The sequence below is a fragment of the Pteropus medius genome, unplaced genomic scaffold, assembly GCF_902729225.1.
Source record: "Pteropus medius unplaced genomic scaffold, Ma_sr-lr_union100, whole genome shotgun sequence".
NCBI classification, from domain to species: domain Eukaryota; kingdom Metazoa; phylum Chordata; class Mammalia; order Chiroptera; family Pteropodidae; genus Pteropus; species Pteropus medius.
The window spans coordinates 12758415-12775444 of record NW_024355990.1 but is presented as its reverse complement, the minus strand read 5'-3'; the positions used below and the strand labels follow the sequence as shown (position 1 = coordinate 12775444).

Sequence of the window (17030 nt, the reverse complement as noted above, 5' to 3'; positions counted from 1 at the left end):
TGGAGTAGAATAGAAAGTTCAGAATTAGACCCAAATACATATGGATACTTAGTATATGAAAAAAAAAAAAAATCAGCATCTCAGAACACTAGGGTAAAAATAAACTTTTTAATTAAATGGTGCTGGGACAACTAAGTAGCCATATGGATAAAATTAATCCATATCTCACACCATGAACAAGAATAAATTCTGAATGGATTAGGTATCTAAATGTGAAAAAGTAAAACCAGACAAATAACAGAGGAAAACATGAGTGACTTCCTCTTTCTTTGGTGAAAGAAAAGGCTTTCTAAGATCTAAGAATAGAGGAGTAGAAAAAAAAGTTGATAAATTTAACTACATTAAAAAATGTTTCATAACAACAAAAGATGTCAGAAGAAAACTAAAAAAAATGAGAGAAAATATTCATAACATATACCACAGATCCTTTATTTTTAAAGAACTTAAGAAAAGACCAAAAACATGACAGAAAAATGGGGAAAAGACTAACAGACAGTTCACAAGAATGAGATTAAAATGGTCCTCAAACATTTGGAAGCATCTTCCAACTCACAGTTAGAGAAATGCAAACGAAAACAACACTGAGATATCCTTTTTACCTATCAGACTGGAAAAAAACTTTATAAAAATACATTCTGTTGATGCAGCTGTTAGAAAACAGACACCCTCATACTAATGGGAATGAAAATTGGTACAACCCCTCTGTAAGGAGATTGGACAACAGCTAACAAAACTTTATATACACTTACCTTTTGACCCAGCATCCCATTTCTAGAAATCTACCCTGAAGATGCATCTCAAATGATACAAAAATATGTTATGCATAGGGTTATTCATTGCAGCTTTGTTTATAAATGTGAAATACTGGAAACAATCTAAATGTACATAGAAGCTAAATAAACCATAGTACATCCGCTCAGAGTACTATGCAGCTATAAAAAGAGTGAAGATCTTTGTGATTTTCAGGATGTACACTTAGGTGGGGAGGAAAGTGCCGAAGAATACCTATGGGATACCAACTTTCATGTAAGAAAGGAAGTGGTATAAGGAAATACACATGTACCTGCTTATTTGTGCGAAAGAAATAGAGGAAGGGGAAACCAGAAAGAAAAGACATTGGTTATCTAAAGCAGATGGATGGGAAAGAAATGGATAGACTTGGTTAATGGGAATGATGTACCGGGATGAAGAGGGAGTGATATTTCTTTGTCTATATCTTTTTGTATAGGTCTGACTCAGGAACATACTAATGTTTCACATACCCCAAAATAGTTAAAACCAACCAGATGTGGGGGGGACCCAAAATGGAATGCAAACACTCGCAAAAGAACCCAACTGTATTACAAATAAATAGCATAACCACATGGAAGAAGGCAGAGAAACAAAAAAAAAGGCTAACTTAACTAAGTTTGGAAAACAGTATCTTAAGTGAATACTATAAGGCTAAAGACAAAAGGAAATGTACATAAATGCTGTAATCTAGTTAATAAATGTGTTTCTCACATGCATGTATTAACAATTCTGAAAATTCTTCATGTATGTACTCGAACTGAGTGAATAAGTAAATACATTGTAAATTACAAAGCCTAGTTTCTCATTGTTGGAGAAAGAAGTTACAAATGAGGAAAGAGAAGTCTAAAATGAACCAGATGACATTGGATAGAAATCCGAGGAATCAGTATATACTCATAGTTTAAAAAAGATGATTGATGATGGATAGATAGATGATAGATAGATAGATAGATAGATAGATAGATAGATAGATAGATAGATAAACAGACAGACGATAGAGGTGTATCTATTGATATAGAGATAGATACAGAAATATAGATGGATGTTTATGTGTGAGTTAGTATACATACATATATTTCCTAGCTCTGTCCTTTGAGAGGGCCCCAAAGCAATTGTACTTCATTAGCAATAAGTACACCTACTGCTCAGATCTTGTCTTCTAAACACCATTCTCCAGTAAACAGAACCAAGGCTCTCGAGAAGTAAATGATGTCAGGTCTGGAGCAGGGTAAATATAAAATGAGCCTGGAACATTTTATAGTCCCAGAAATCAAGAAAGTGCTTTTAAAAAGTTAGAGGCTTCTTGAAAGAACACAGATGCCGACCTGAAGGAGCTCCTAATGACTAAAGTTGGAACAAAGTGAGCAACAAAATAAATCTAGTATTAAATTATAACCCATGGAATAAAATAAGACCATATTTATTAAGTCAGTCAAGTAAATAAATGAAGAAGAAAGGCCAGCTCTTTGTTCCAATAGAATTCCACTTAATAAATGTAAAAGGAAAGAGGGAAATAGAAAATCACCATTAGGCAAACACCACAGTAATAACTGTTACAGACAAGATCCACTGATGGATACTAAAATTAGTGAGCAAAAGTTTGAGGAAAAACAGGATATGCATTATCTCAAAGTATCTACCCCAAGATATTTATTAACTACAAAGGGAAAGATGATAGTAACTTTACAGTAGAGAAACCATGGTGATCAAGGTCAGCATCACCAGTGACAAGACATGTCAACATCGTGGTATTCTTGCCAAAAAGTCTCAGTTGGATTATGAGGAAAACAGGCAAACACAAACTAGCTGGCAGTGGACAAAATGATGATCAGTACTCTTCAAAAGTGTCAAAGTCATAAAAGGCAGAGACTGAGGAATTCTTACAAACTGCAGGAGTCTAAGGAGAAATAATAAGTAAATGCAATATGGGGTTCTTGATAGACTGCTAGAGCAGAAAAAGGACACCAGTGGAAAACTGGCAAAATTTGAATAAGGACTTTAATTAATAGTATTGTGCCAGTATTGTTTCCTGGTATTGATAATTATGCAGTGTTTATATAAGATGTTAATAATCGGAGAAGCCTGGTGAGGGATATAGGGAAACTCTGTGTGCTACTTTTGCAACATTTCTATAAATCTAAAATTAGTTCAAAATAAAAAGTTAAATAAAATAGAAATACTACTGCCAAAAAAAAAATAGGAGGATAGAGCTCCAAGCTGGAAAACTACTGAGGCAGAACTCAAGTCTGGGAGCTGTTCTTAGCTTCCAGTCCCAGGGCGAGGATGAGAGTCAGTGCTGAGGAACAGGAGAAAAGAAAGAGAAAGTAGTTATTTACACTGAGCCTCCAGGTTCCTAGAAATACTGAAAGCCAAATAAAGTGTTGAAAGGGATGTGCTGAGTAGGAAGTCCGTCAGGTGGTGATGAGGGTGTTCAAGAAGCGGTGATGACCTACACCAAGACCCATCATAATTAAAATGCCAAAGGCAAAAGACAAAGAATCTTAAAAACAACAAGAGAAAAGCACGGAGCTCCCATAAGACTGCCACTAATTTCTCAACAGAAACTTTGCAGGCCAAAAGAGTGGCACAAAATATTCAAAGTGATGAAAAGCAAGGACCTACAACTGAGATTACTTTACCCAGCAAAGCTGTCATTTAGAAGCTATGGACAGATGAGGAGCTTCCCAGACAAGAAAAAGCTGAAGCTCATCACCACCAAACCAGTATTACAAGAAATGTTAACAGGACTTCTTTAAGAAGAAAAGATGAAAAATATGAATAATAAAATAGCAATAATTACATATCTACCAATAATTACTTTAAATGTATGAATAATAAAATAACAATAATTACATATCTACCAATAATTATTTTAAATGTATGAGTAATAAAATAGAAATAATTACATATCTACCAATAATTACTTTAACTATAAATGGAGTAAGTGCCTCAATCAAAAGACATAGGGTGGCTGAATGGATAAGAAAACAAGACCCTTACATATGCTGCCTACAGGAGACTCTATTCAGATCAAAAGACACACAGATTGAAAGTAAAGGGATGGAAAAAGAAATTTCATGAAACTCGAAACCAAAAAATAATAATAATAATAAATAAACTGGGATAGCAGTACTTATACCAGACAAAATAGACTTTGAAACAGAGGCTGTAACAAGAGACAAAGAAGGACCCAGTAATCCCACTTGTGGATATTTATCCAAAGAAACCCAAAACACCACTTCAAAGGGACATGTGCATCCATATGTTCATTGCAGCATTATGTACAGTAGCTAAGATATGGAGGCAACCTTGCTGTCCATCAGTGGATGAATGGATAAAGGAGAGGTGGTACGTATATACAAAGGAATATTACTCAGCCATAAAAAAGAATGAAGTTTTGCCATCTGCAACAACATGATGGACCTAGAGAGTATGGTGCTGAGTGGAGTAAGTCAGACAGAGAAAGACAATGCCATATGATTTCACTTATATGTGGACTCTAAGGAACAAAATAAACAAAACAGAAACAAACTCATAGAGACGGAACATTTTGATGGTTGCCAGATGGGATAGGGTTTAGGGTGGGTGGGTGAAAAAAGGGGGAGAGATTAAAAAGTCAAATTGATAGTAACAAAATAGTCATGGGAATGTAAAGCACAGCATAAGGAATATAATTAATAATACTATAATAGCCATGTATGGTTTCAGATGAGTGAGTACTAAATTTATCCGGGTGCTCACTTGGTAAATTATGTAAATGTCAGATCACTATGTTGTACACCTGAACCAAATATACTCTTGTATGTCGACTATAATTGAAAAATGTTTAAAGTATTTTCCCAAAAAATAAGGAGTGATGAAAAGGAGACATGGATTAAGAATATGAGTGCAGGCCTAAAGGAAGGGCAATTGCAACATTAGAATTTAACTGATACAAATGCCAGTCATTATGTAAATTAAATTTTTATGTCCAAATGAATTCCAAATAGTCAAAGCTGCCTTTTTTTTTATGTGAGATTAGATTAATTCTGTCAGTATTCATTTGAAGTAGAAAATGGTCTTTGGAGAGTGAAGGCCTGGGACTTTTAACACAAGGCTGACAGATTTGCTGCCATTCAATCATTTGATTAGGGCTTTTGAATGAGGATTAAGCTTTTTATACCCAAGGCTATACTGACCTCCAGTCTTTTCTTTTGTCTATATATCCTACAGACTTCCCTCTTTTCTTTTTAACCCTCACAGAAGTAATCTTAAAATGTACTCACTATCTTCTTCAAAGAATTAATACGATTCTGGTCATATCAAATATATTTTGGATAGAATCATTTTAATATAATATTATATACCAATAAATAACATGTTTTTAAAGTTTTGGAATTTAACATGAGAAAAACTTGAGATGTAAAAATTAATAATATAAGAAAGACATAGCTGAAAATGAAATTTCACCAGGTCATTGTGAGAAACAAGAATTCACTGAGGAGAGACAAAGGTTTTACCTGCTGATATACCGAGAGTGGACTGATTGGGAACCATTTCCAGGAAGTTGGAATAATAGTGACTGAGCATGGGCGGTCATGATGACTTCCTCAGAGCTATAGGAGGTGATCTAATATCCATCACTGAACACTGGTACAATGAGAGACTGAAGGAAAAAACTGCCTTCCCAGAATTGTTTCCTACTTGTATACGTAGGAAAAGTTGTAGATAACATCAGTCAACAATATTCGGGAAGTTCCAAATGTTTTTCACAGGTTATATGTTCATGTACGTAACTACTTTGAAATGTCTAGTAAATAACCTATTTTGAGCCACAGTGCAGATTTCATAAAGATGTTGAATGATCTTTCTGCCTGAATTCTACAAAGGAATCACGACTTTATATTTGGAATGCCAAAGAAATATTTAAAATTAAAAGAAAGGTAGCAACTTTAGTCATGTTATCTAACCTTGGTGGATAAAACCTCATTCAGCCAAGAGCACAGATGATTTTTAATGAAATCAGTAAAAGAACCCTCTTCCTAAATTTCAGAATTTTTCTCTTCAAACTTAATCCCATTACTTTAGGTGAAGAGTAAGTTAGCTGGTATGCTCAGCTATGTTTCTCCTTGAGCTGTGGGATCAACTGAGGTAAAATATGATGAAAGTTCATATTGATTCAGAGGTTTGCTGTTCGCTTTTTATAAAGTAGAGATTTGTATCCATGTGTACATAACCACTGACATTCACTGTTCATTGAGAGGACAGATCAATTGTTGCTAGGTTTTTTTCTTTGGGTTCCTTACGCTGTGCTTAAGATAGGTAATAAAGTAATGACCAATTTATCTAAAGGAAAGAGTGGAGATTTTTTTAGTATAACTTCTTGTTTCTGATTTCATATTGCGCTCAAATATCATTGCTTCACTCACAAGCAATTCCTGTCCTCAGATTTATATGTGTAGTAACATTACCTGTATTGTTCAGTTATTTTTATGCTTAATGAGAAGGATTTCAGGTATTTTTTTTTACAGTGACATTTCCAGCATTAAAGAGCTAGGATACTTACAAATTAGGAGTCTGTACAAAACAAAATACTTTAGTAGCTGACTCTGTTCTCTGAGAGATGTTTGACGAGCTGGAGTCCCAATGGTTTATGAATGCTTCTAGTGAAAATTTCAAATGCCGATAGGCACAAAGCCATTAGCTGCAAATGAGTATACAGAACCTTGATGATGTCAATGATGATGATGATGGAGAGGAAGAGGAGGAGGAGGGCAATGATGATGGGGCAGCTAACATTACTTTGCACATAGTATGTGCTGAGCACCATGCCAAGTGCTTTCCATGCATTCAAGCCGAATCTCCCTGCCAATTTCATGTTATCTACACAATCCCATCACTTTAGTGCGTACTAATGAGCTAACAAAGTGATCTAGATTAAAATCATCCTCTACAGTTGTCACTGAGGCAAAGAGTGAGCTCTGTGCAAATTGAAACAGAACAGAGCTTAAAACTCTGGGTTCCAGCCAGGCAGCCCATGGATGATACTAAGACTCATAACATTTTCTAAGTTCTTTGAATTTAAGACCTGCATCTAACAAAAATCTCACTCCTTTCCGTCTTCCTGTTATCTAATTTTGATTCTCTTCTCTCAAGGTATTCAGAAAATATTGAATGATAATTCTCAAGTCTAAATTATTTTACTTTTTATAAAGCTGCTTATAACACAGCTATAATTTTGATGACATCAAAAATGATGACATCAGCATATGTGTTGAAACTAACATAGTTTTTCTGTGATTGTTTTATTCCTAATGTTTTGTTATAAGATTAACTCTTTCCTATACTGCTCCATGCTGAATAAATATTATAGAGATTAATGTAAGTATTTATTCTCAGACTTGCTTTTTATTTCTTATGATCCAGAGGGAAAACTCAATTTGTATTTACAAATTTTAATTGTGAATTAGCATAGCATATGTATACAATAGAAATATTGTATCAAATTTCTGATCTTAGATATATCAGGCAGTTTCTGAGTTAGCAGCTTTTATTTTTACTTGTAAAGTTGAGGAATGAGGAGATAGAAGACCATGTTAGAGAATGATCATATAATAACCGTGGCTGTTGTTCTTGCTACTGATCAACCTGTCTGCATTGTCATCTTTCTTTGGTAGGTGGTTGCCTATCACTATTGCCAGGCAGATAATGCCTACACCTGCTTGGTGCCAGAATTTGTCCACAACGTTGCTGCCCTTCTCTGCCGCTCACCTCAACTGGCGGCCTATCGGGAGCAGCTTCTTCGGGAGCCTCACCTACAGAGCATGCTGAGCCTTAGGTCTTGTGTTCAAGACCCCATGGCCTCCTTCCGGAGGGGAGTCCTGGAGCCCCTGGAGAATCTCCACAAAGGTACAGATGAGGTGCAAAAAAGGTGAAAGGTGAAAGCGTTGGAGCCCAAGTTCACCTGGGTCGTGTTATAAAAATGATTTTTTTAATCACATACCCAAACTAAATGTCCCATAGCACAGATAAAAGATTTTACTTGAAAAAATAAAAATTCCTACAGGAATTGCTACTTCCTCCTTTCTTTATAAAAATTCCCATTTTCATTTTTAAATATAATACAGTTTTCTTATACTAAAGCGTAGCCATCTCTTTTACCTGTCTCTAACCCACCCCCCAACAATGTTTCATCAATGCTGGAAGCCAAAGAAAAAGACTTGAATAAGAATGCGATTTCCTGAGCAATCCTGTTGATTCCCGGGAGACTTATTTACCTTTCTCGGGGGTTTTGGAGACACTCATAAGAACAATTGATTATAATTTCCATTCCCCTGGCCACCATCTTCAGTTATTTCAAATTACTAGTTATTAGTTATTGTGCCTCTGTACTAATTACACAGATATCAAAGTTTTTCTTCTCAACTTTGATAACCTCTGTCTGTATTTCTACTACCTATTTGCTTTACCATACTCTAAACTTTTTTAAATCTTGGAATTTATCCACAAATATTTGTAAGCATATTTTCTGTACAGTGAAGTTTCTCAGCCACCAATTTGAAACGAAAGGAGATACTAAATTGTTCTCACGACTAAAAGGAAGATAATTCTCATGCGCAGCTTTCTGAACAAAAATGTTGTCTGATATGAGTCTTTTTTTCACTTTTGATAATTTCTGTACAATACACCAATCATAAGATCTCATGCACTAGGATTCACTTTTGACTTTAGGTTGGCACTAGCTACCATCTCTTCTCTCGTAGTCTCCATAATTGCTATTTCTCTCAGGTACCTAGGTAGAGTCTTAGGATGGGACTACTAAGAAGGCAGTTCAAGCATTTAAGAATACATGTAAGTGAGGGCACGGGGAATCCCTGGTGAAAAAAATCCCTGTATTTACAAAGGATTAAAAACAAAGGTTAAGGGGCTTGGGAAACCTTCCCAGGGACTGGCCAGCCAGAACGGTGGCTCCTAAGGGGCACTCCATTTGAGATTTTCATTCGTCCATGATGGAATAAGAAAAGAGAAATAGCCTAGAATTTGTGTGGATATAGTTGTAGTTCTGCATGTACATGTAGTTAAAGTTAAATAAATTATGCCTCTCCTACTTTTTTAATGTTAGCATATCTTTTATTCTATGAAACAATGGTGATAGTGGATAGTAGTTTTACTTTAAATGTTCTTATGTGGCAAAATATGCAATCCTTTGTTGGTCTCCAATTTTTAAAAAAATTGTCATTAGTCTGTAAAATCTTTTTAAAGCTACCGAGTGTGTATTTAAATAACTTACAAAAGTTTGAAAATAAACATGCAGGAGCATTCTTTCAAGGCTGGTTGCATTTGATAGGCAAAGTCTAAAGATCATTCGGGCCTCACTTCTGAAGTTGATAATTGAGAAACTTCATCGTTTAGAAAAGGAAATTTTTTAGGACTAGTTCTTATCGTTTTGCAATATTAGTAACCATTTGGAAATTCTTAGCATTTATTCTTCTGAATCCTAAAGAATATATCTTTAGATACACATGCCATCCTTATTTCTTAACAGATGAAATGTTTTTTGACACCTCATACCACCTGTGATATAGATGACTTCTAAGTAACTCCTTCAAAGGAAGGGAATCTTTAAGAGAGAAAGAGAGAGAGAGAGAAGGAAAGGAAGGGAGGGAGGGGAGGAGGGAGAGGGAGAGGGAGGAAGGAAGGAAGGAAGGAAGGAAGGAAGGAAGGAAGGAAGGGAAGGAAGGAAAGAAGGAAGAAGGAAGGAAGGAAGGAAGGAAGGAAGGAAGGAAGAAGGAAAGGAAGGAAAGGAAAGAAAGGAAAGGAAAGAAAGGAAAGGAAAGAAAGGAAGGAAGGAAGGATAAGAAAAAAAGATTTAGAACGATATAATTTTAAGTGGGGCACATATTTTTTTTAAAAAACATGATATATTGTCTACTTAACTCATAAGATGAATAATATACTCTACTGGGAACTTATGCAAACAAAAATTTAATTTTATTAGCCATTGAATTACTTTGTGTGGATCACAATTTAGAGCATGTTCTTGATCTTTATGCTTAAGAACGTGTTTGAAACATTTTTCCCGAAGAAGATCTGAATATATGCATTATCATCAACTTTTTTCTCCACTTGAAAATCATGGCTTTCTTATGAAGCAGCCTGGGTGAAGTTAAAGGAGGTATAATTGAAATGGTGGAGACAGTGATATGCTGGTAAATTTTTAACAGCCAGCTGCCAGAGGAGGGCTCCTAAGGTTTGCGGGTTTCCACTGCATAAATAAATATCCCCACCTTGGCCATTTGCAGGCTACCAACTGCTTAACAACTAGCTCTTGAAAATACTGCAGTGGGCTCTCTTGAACCAGTCTGGATGGCTCCAGCACACCACTGGTGGGGGTAGGTAGCAGTGCTCAGCAACAAGGGATTGGTCTGTTATATCTGCCCAGTGGAATGCAACTGGAAAATTCCACCATGGAAATTAAAGACACAGTTATGCTTAAGGGAGCCAAGGTCCTCAAAATCAAAAACATAGGAGCCCCCAGTCATATGGGTAAATCCCAGTTAGTGCCAAGCAACTTCTCTCGCTTCCTTAATTCTTTAGACTCCCTAAAGGAAGAATGTGTTTTCTTAGTACTGTATCATATAAAATGCCATTTCATTAATAATCATTGTTAATGGTTCGAGCTGGAATCCTAGTTCATTTCTCTTTCTAAAAAGGCACTAGATGAAAGTAATGGTTAAAACTCTTCATCATTTGAGAACTGACTTATAATACTTAGGATATTGAAATTAAATTCCTTTATATAAAGTTTGTACTTTAGTGGGGAAATACAAAGTCCTCTTAATCATATTAAAAAAAAAACTACATATTTTCAAATGTGAAACCAATTTATGTAGTTTCAGTTGGTCTTGATTCTTTAAAAGGCTACAAGAGGCCAGTCTTGTACAGAAGTCTGTAGACTTTTCCTTCTGTCCCCAGCTTCATATTATTCCTCCTCAGATATAACCTGTTTCTCAATTCAGGCATCCAGTGACTTCTTTCTCTCTTCCCACTGCCTTCCTCCCTTCAGAATCTATAAGATCCTATTAACCAGTAATTTTTACTTGTTACCCACAGTTCATTTATATGAAAATGTTATTCAGCCTGGGGATTTTTAACCTCCTTGTTCAATGTAGCTTAAAAATCAGTAAGCATATAATGAGAGTGGAAGCAAGAAATCTCACCAACCCTTCTTCTACAGTCCTAAAGATAAACTGATTTTGTCAATTTAGGATAGTATAGTCCAGGAGGGAGCTGGATACAAAAGGACAGGTATTTATCTTCCCCACATGACTACTCCCTTGGGAAAATCATGCATGGGTCTGGCCTCATTGAAGCTATCCTAGGGATAGTCTAGGAGGCTACTAGTTCCGTGAGATTGTTTGATCCGACCTGGCTAGTTCAGATCTGTCTGTTGGCCAGAATTCCTTTTCTCTGTTTCTCCATTTCTTCCTTCCCACTATACATGCAAATGTAGTCTATATACTACTTTGGACTTCAAATTAAACCCTTTTGGGGTGGGGGGGGAGGGGGGAGGGGAGAATTCCCAAAGGAACATGCTATCAGTTAGGAAAAAAATAAACAAATTCTTTTCAGCCTTGTCATGTATAAGAGAAAAAATGAATTGCCATGTGCAAATTCTCATATGAATGCAATGCTCAGTCTGTCTCAAATCTGATAACGTGGGGAAAATTATGATGATGATATATACATTTCATATATATGTGACAAAGCTTTCACATGTGATAAAAAACAGTGAATTCATTGAATGAATTTATTCCATGTCCTTATAATTAATTATGCACCTTGAGCATTTAGTAAAGAAACAAAAGACCTTTTCTAATATTTTTTTCCAAACATATACTTAAATCAAAGACCCAAAAGAATTCACTATCCACTTGGTAATTATTAAGCAATTTGTTTCTTTCTATCTCAGAGAGAAAAATTCCAGATGAAGATTTCATCATCTTAATTGATGGATTAAATGAAGCAGAATTTCACAAACCGGATTATGGGGATACAATTGTATCATTTCTGAGTAAAATGATTGGAAAATTTCCTTCCTGGCTCAAACTAATTGTAACAGTTAGGACCAGTTTACAGGTATGTGTTTGCATTTGGACCATAAATTATTTCCCTTGACGAGTGCTTAAGCTGAAAAAGTTCTGTTTCCTTGTTCCTTTAGTGATGAGCTTTTCTAAACCTCTGCCATGTCCTAGAGCCCTAGAATAATTCCTAGCAAGAATAATTCCCAAAGAGCATATCTTGAGAGTAAGAAATATGATCTAGAGAGAACATTCTCTATGTATGACTCCCTTCACTCAGATTCCCATTCCCGTTGCTCTGGATAAATTTTGATAAAGTATCCTTCGAAACAGCATGAAAAGAAAGTCCATTTTTCTAGCTTTTGTCCTGAGGACAGACAGCAATGCAGAGTCCCTAACACTCGAATTTACTGTTTAACTTTTATCTTATGTATATTTTATCATTTACTGCCACACAAAAGTCAATTCGGTCTACAGTCTAGAGTCAGGTTTTCTAGTTTCTCCCTCTGCTTCCACTTGAACAACTTTTCTATAACGTGAAGGCAGACATTTTTTTTTATGTGCCTTCCTCTAGGAAATATCGGCAATGTTAAGGCTTTAGATTAAACTACAGCTAAGAGATAAGATTTTTTTTTTAAGTTTCTATTCACTCACTGATCACTTAAGGACCTGGAAGAAGGACTAGGAGTGTGAAACTGAGCCCGTAAAGACATGGGCTACGCGTACATGACTTTACCTTCTCTACCATTCTCACTGTGGCTGAGTTGGTATCTCCCATTCTTTATGTATTCACACTTGGTTTGGAACACAGTTTCTCAGCCTTTTCTCCCCTAACCATCGCCTCTTTCGATGAACATTAAAATCTCACAGGTTATACACCCATTCCACTACAGCGAGTCCTCGAATAACATTGTTGTTTCATTCAACATTATTTCGTTATAACAGTGATGAGATGCCATAGGAACTTAACTCTTGTTTATATCAGTTAGTTTATGGTAACAATGGTTTTGGTTATACTTTGTTTTGCTTAAAATCACAGAACTTATTAACAATGTTAAGTAAGGATTTACTGTATTTCGATGCAGCCCGCTCATAACAACTGCTAATGTACAGAAAATAGTCCTGGCTCCCTACTTCTTCCTTTTCCCAGGCACTTAGTATTGTTCCTATACATTGACCATTAGCTTTGCTGCCTTCTTTGATCAAAAACTATACTTATAATAGTGCCCACCATCTTGCAGATGTTTGTAATTAATCTCAAAGTAATATGAACTACAGAATGTGGGGGACTCAACATAAATGCATCTGTACAACTAAAAATTCTGTAATCTACCATTATAGGTCAGTAGCTTGATTGTTAAAGATGAAGAATGAATAAAATAAACTTCCAGGAACACAGTCCCTGACTAGTTGTACTACACGTATGCTTAGGAGATGTCATCATTTATAGTTTTACATAATTCCACGTGTAATTGGAAAAGATATTTTAACTATGACTTGGTAGAGCAGATGACTTTAATTTTTCAGCTATACCAAAGAATAGGAAAAGTACTATAACTATTAATCTACAAAGTTCAAATTTCAGTGTCTTCATAAATTAAGACCTGTAATAACTTCCCCGATACTTCACTCACTTCAACCAAGAAGTTTTAAAAATTATTTTTATTCTGCTCTGACAGTGAAATAATTCATAGGTCTTAAAAAAATGAACCCTCATATTAATTATTCATTGTTTCCACAAACACTTCTTAAGTATGTCAGGCACTTTCTAGGAGTTGAGTATACACAACAGTGAACAAGACACAAGATCCCTGCCCTCATGAAGCTTATATTCTAGTGAAGAACACAAACAAACAAACAATAAATAAACAAACAAACAAACATTAAAATTGTAAGTAGTGTTAGTGCTGTGAGGACAAATAACATAGGGTAAAGCAATAAATGGGGGTGATAGTTATTTTAGATAGGGCAGATGGCAAAGACTTTTTCAAGGAGCCTTTTAAAGTGGTGAGATCTTATTTACCTTTTTAAAAGATTTCTTTGGCTGCTGGCTGTGTAGATAATAAAATGTAGGGGATCAAGAATGGAAGCAGAAGTACCTCCACAGGGTCTACACCATTACCACTCTAGTCTAACTTAGCCACCATCATCTTTCTAGGGAGTGAGAGTGGCTAGCTCACATTTGGACAGAATTGTGAAGGAGAATCAGAAGGACATGATGACGGGCTAAATGACGTGGTTGTGAGCTAGGGAGACGATTCAAGAATGAGTCATGGGTTTTTGCTGAGCAAGTGGATAAATGCTAGTTTGAAGAAAGGAGAAAGATCACAGATACCTCCTACGATTTGGTGGTAGGGTCGATGTTAATACCAGTTTTTGCATGGGAGGTCTTGTGGAAGGGAGCAAAATTCAGTAGTTCTGATTTCGTTACATTAAGGTTGTCTATGAAACATCCAAGTGCAAATGTTTAATAGAGATAAAAGGTGAGAGCTCAGGGGTGATGACTAAGTTGGAAACATAAAGTTAGGCGTCACCTGCATATAGATGGTATTTAGAACAATGAGACCAAATAAACTGTTCTAGGGAGTGAGAGTGGCTAGATCAGAGAGAAGAATGGAGACCTGATCCCGGCGTGGACTGAGACATGAAAGAGGAGCCAGGGAAAGGCCTGGGTGGGAGTGGCCTGTGTGCTAAGAGGGAACATGCGATGGAAGCAAGCTGCAGAAAGTGACTCAAGGAGAAAAGTGTGATCACCTGTGTCAGATACTGCTGAGAGGCTGAGGGACATGAGAACTGCAACTTGCTTATTGGATTTGGTAAGGTGAAGGTTACTGGTAACCTTGACAAGAACCATTTCAGTGAAGAGATGGGGTTGAGGCCTGAATGCAGCAAATGAAGGAGAGAAAGGGAAGGGAGGAATTAGATATAGTGCATAGAGAAAACTTACATGTAACATTTTGCTAACAGTAGGAACAAGATATAGGACTGTAGCTGGAGGGCAGAATTATGGGGTCATTTGTCTGCATGATCCAGTAGGAGAGAAGAAATTGATGCAGGCGAGAGTGGATACTTACAGGCAAAATCTGTGAACAGATAAGATGGAATCTGAGCATAAGAGTCACTACAAAGTTCTGTCACCTATCACCTTTCCCCAATGTAATTTCCAAGCACATCAGCAAAGTACGAAGCTTTCCACCATTACAGGTATTCCTTTGAGCTAAGGCAGCTCCAAAAGACCTACATTAAAATGCTGTCATTTTATTAGAAAGGTTAGAAAGCCACTTTTATTTTTTACTTAATTGTACTTTGACATTATGCTGTGTTTACACTGAAGAAAGTTACAACAAAAAAAGTTATATAGAGCTCCATTTTCTGTTTCTATTTCTTTTAAAAGTGTTATTAAAATACCATTAAATCACTCCTAAAGTGTTCTTTATGAAACCCATAAAAAATTATCTTAAGTCTCAATATTAGGAAAAGTCGTGTTTCTCTTGTGCAACTAATTTGTTTTAATCTTTAGGTACTAATAGTTGAGCACATTCCCTTCTTTTCTTTGGCCACTTGGAAGTTCAGCATAAGTTTTTTTTGGACCCCATAGTGTATCATTAGAGTTAGGGAAAACTGAAGGTCTTTCTGTCTGTCTCTCTCTCTCTGTTTTAGGAAATTACCAAGCTGCTGCCTTTCCATAGGATTTTTTTGGATCGACTAGAAGAGAATGAAGCCATAGACCAGGACCTGCAGGCTTACATCCTGCACCGGATACACAGCAGCTCTGAGATCCAGAATAACATTTCACTTAATGGCAAAATGGACAACACTACGTTTGGCAAACTCAGTTCTCATCTCAAGACCCTCAGTCAAGGGTCTTATCTGTATCTGAAGCTCACATTTGACCTCATAGAGAAAGGCTACCTAGTGTTAAAGAGTTCTAGCTACAAAGTCGTTCCTGTTTCACTCTCTGAAGTTTATTTACTCCAGTGCAATATGAAGTTCCCAACCCAGTCTTCCTTTGACCGGGTGATGCCTCTCCTGAATGTGGCAGTGGCCTCTCTCCACCCACTGACTGATGAACATATCTTCCAGGCCATCAATGCTGGTAGCATTGACGGCACTCTAGAATGGGAGGACTTCCAGCAGAGAATGGAGAACCTCTCCATGTTTCTGATCAAGCGCAGAGACATGACTCGTATGTTTGTCCACCCTTCTTTTCGAGAATGGCTTATCTGGAGAGAAGAAGGAGAGAAAACCAAATTTCTCTGTGACCCCAGGTAAGCCACCTATTGGTCTATAATAAGCAATTCTGAGCCTATTTTGTATTTATTGCATGGAGCATGGGTATTGAAATCATGAGAAGTGTTCTTTATTGAACATTTCACATAAAGGAAAGGTTTCTCTCAAGACAATTCTGTAATGAGATTGATTTATTTCCTCACAGTGTTTTTCCCTGAAGACTCAAAAGCCGCATGATATTTAGAATGCTCCCATACATTCCTGTATTTTCCTAAATAATATTCTCTAATGCCACCGATGTTCTCAGGCTATAATTAATTTAGCCATTTAACAGATTTCCTTGATGTTCTTCAAAGATTAAGAAAGAATTGATGTATTATTCATCTCTTTGACTTAGAGCAGAATCATTTTAAATTGTGGTCGTCATTTTAAAAGCCATACCGTCATTAAAGTCACCAATGACTGACCCCATTAAAACCCAGCCAGTGCTCAGATTTACACTGGAAAATGGAATGTTAAACCTCATAGCTGAAAAAGACTTTATGAGATCAGCTGGTCTAGCCACTCTACCTTTTGATAAGGTGTCATGATCCCCATTTTACTATAAAGGCCTCAAGATTCTGAATTACTTGTCCAGTGTCATCCAATTATACGTGAGAGAAAGGAGGAGCGACTAGAGAAGAGATGGCAGATATACAGTATGTACCCCCACTCCTCTGTCTTGCAGCCACAGCAGACATCACTGATTTACCCCAGCACTCTTTCCTAATGAGCTTGACCCTGATTCAAGACTCTTTCTCAGCTCAACAAACTAGACTAGATAGGAAACTGTTTCCCATTCTCTTGGGTAGAACCCAGGACTCATCCTAGCAGGGCGTGCTTTGTATTCTTCCACATTACTTTGTAAAAGAATTATGCCTTTAATAAAGTTGGTGTTTTCAAAAGCAG

At 36.4% G+C, this 17030-nt stretch overlaps 1 protein-coding gene across 6 annotated transcripts in view; it reads left to right on the top strand.

Annotated features, from left to right (window-relative positions):
- Positions 1-17030, top strand: part of TANC2 (tetratricopeptide repeat, ankyrin repeat and coiled-coil containing 2) — a 296707-nt gene that overhangs the window by 221149 nt on the left and 58528 nt on the right. For all 6 annotated transcript variants that reach the window (XM_039859913.1, XM_039859912.1, XM_039859911.1 and 3 more), the window contains 3 exons: positions 7449-7680; positions 11744-11910; positions 15513-16120. In XM_039859913.1, the coding sequence (XP_039715847.1) occupies positions 7449-7680; positions 11744-11910; positions 15513-16120 (1007 nt within the window). The remainder of the gene's footprint in view (positions 1-7448; positions 7681-11743; positions 11911-15512; positions 16121-17030) is intronic.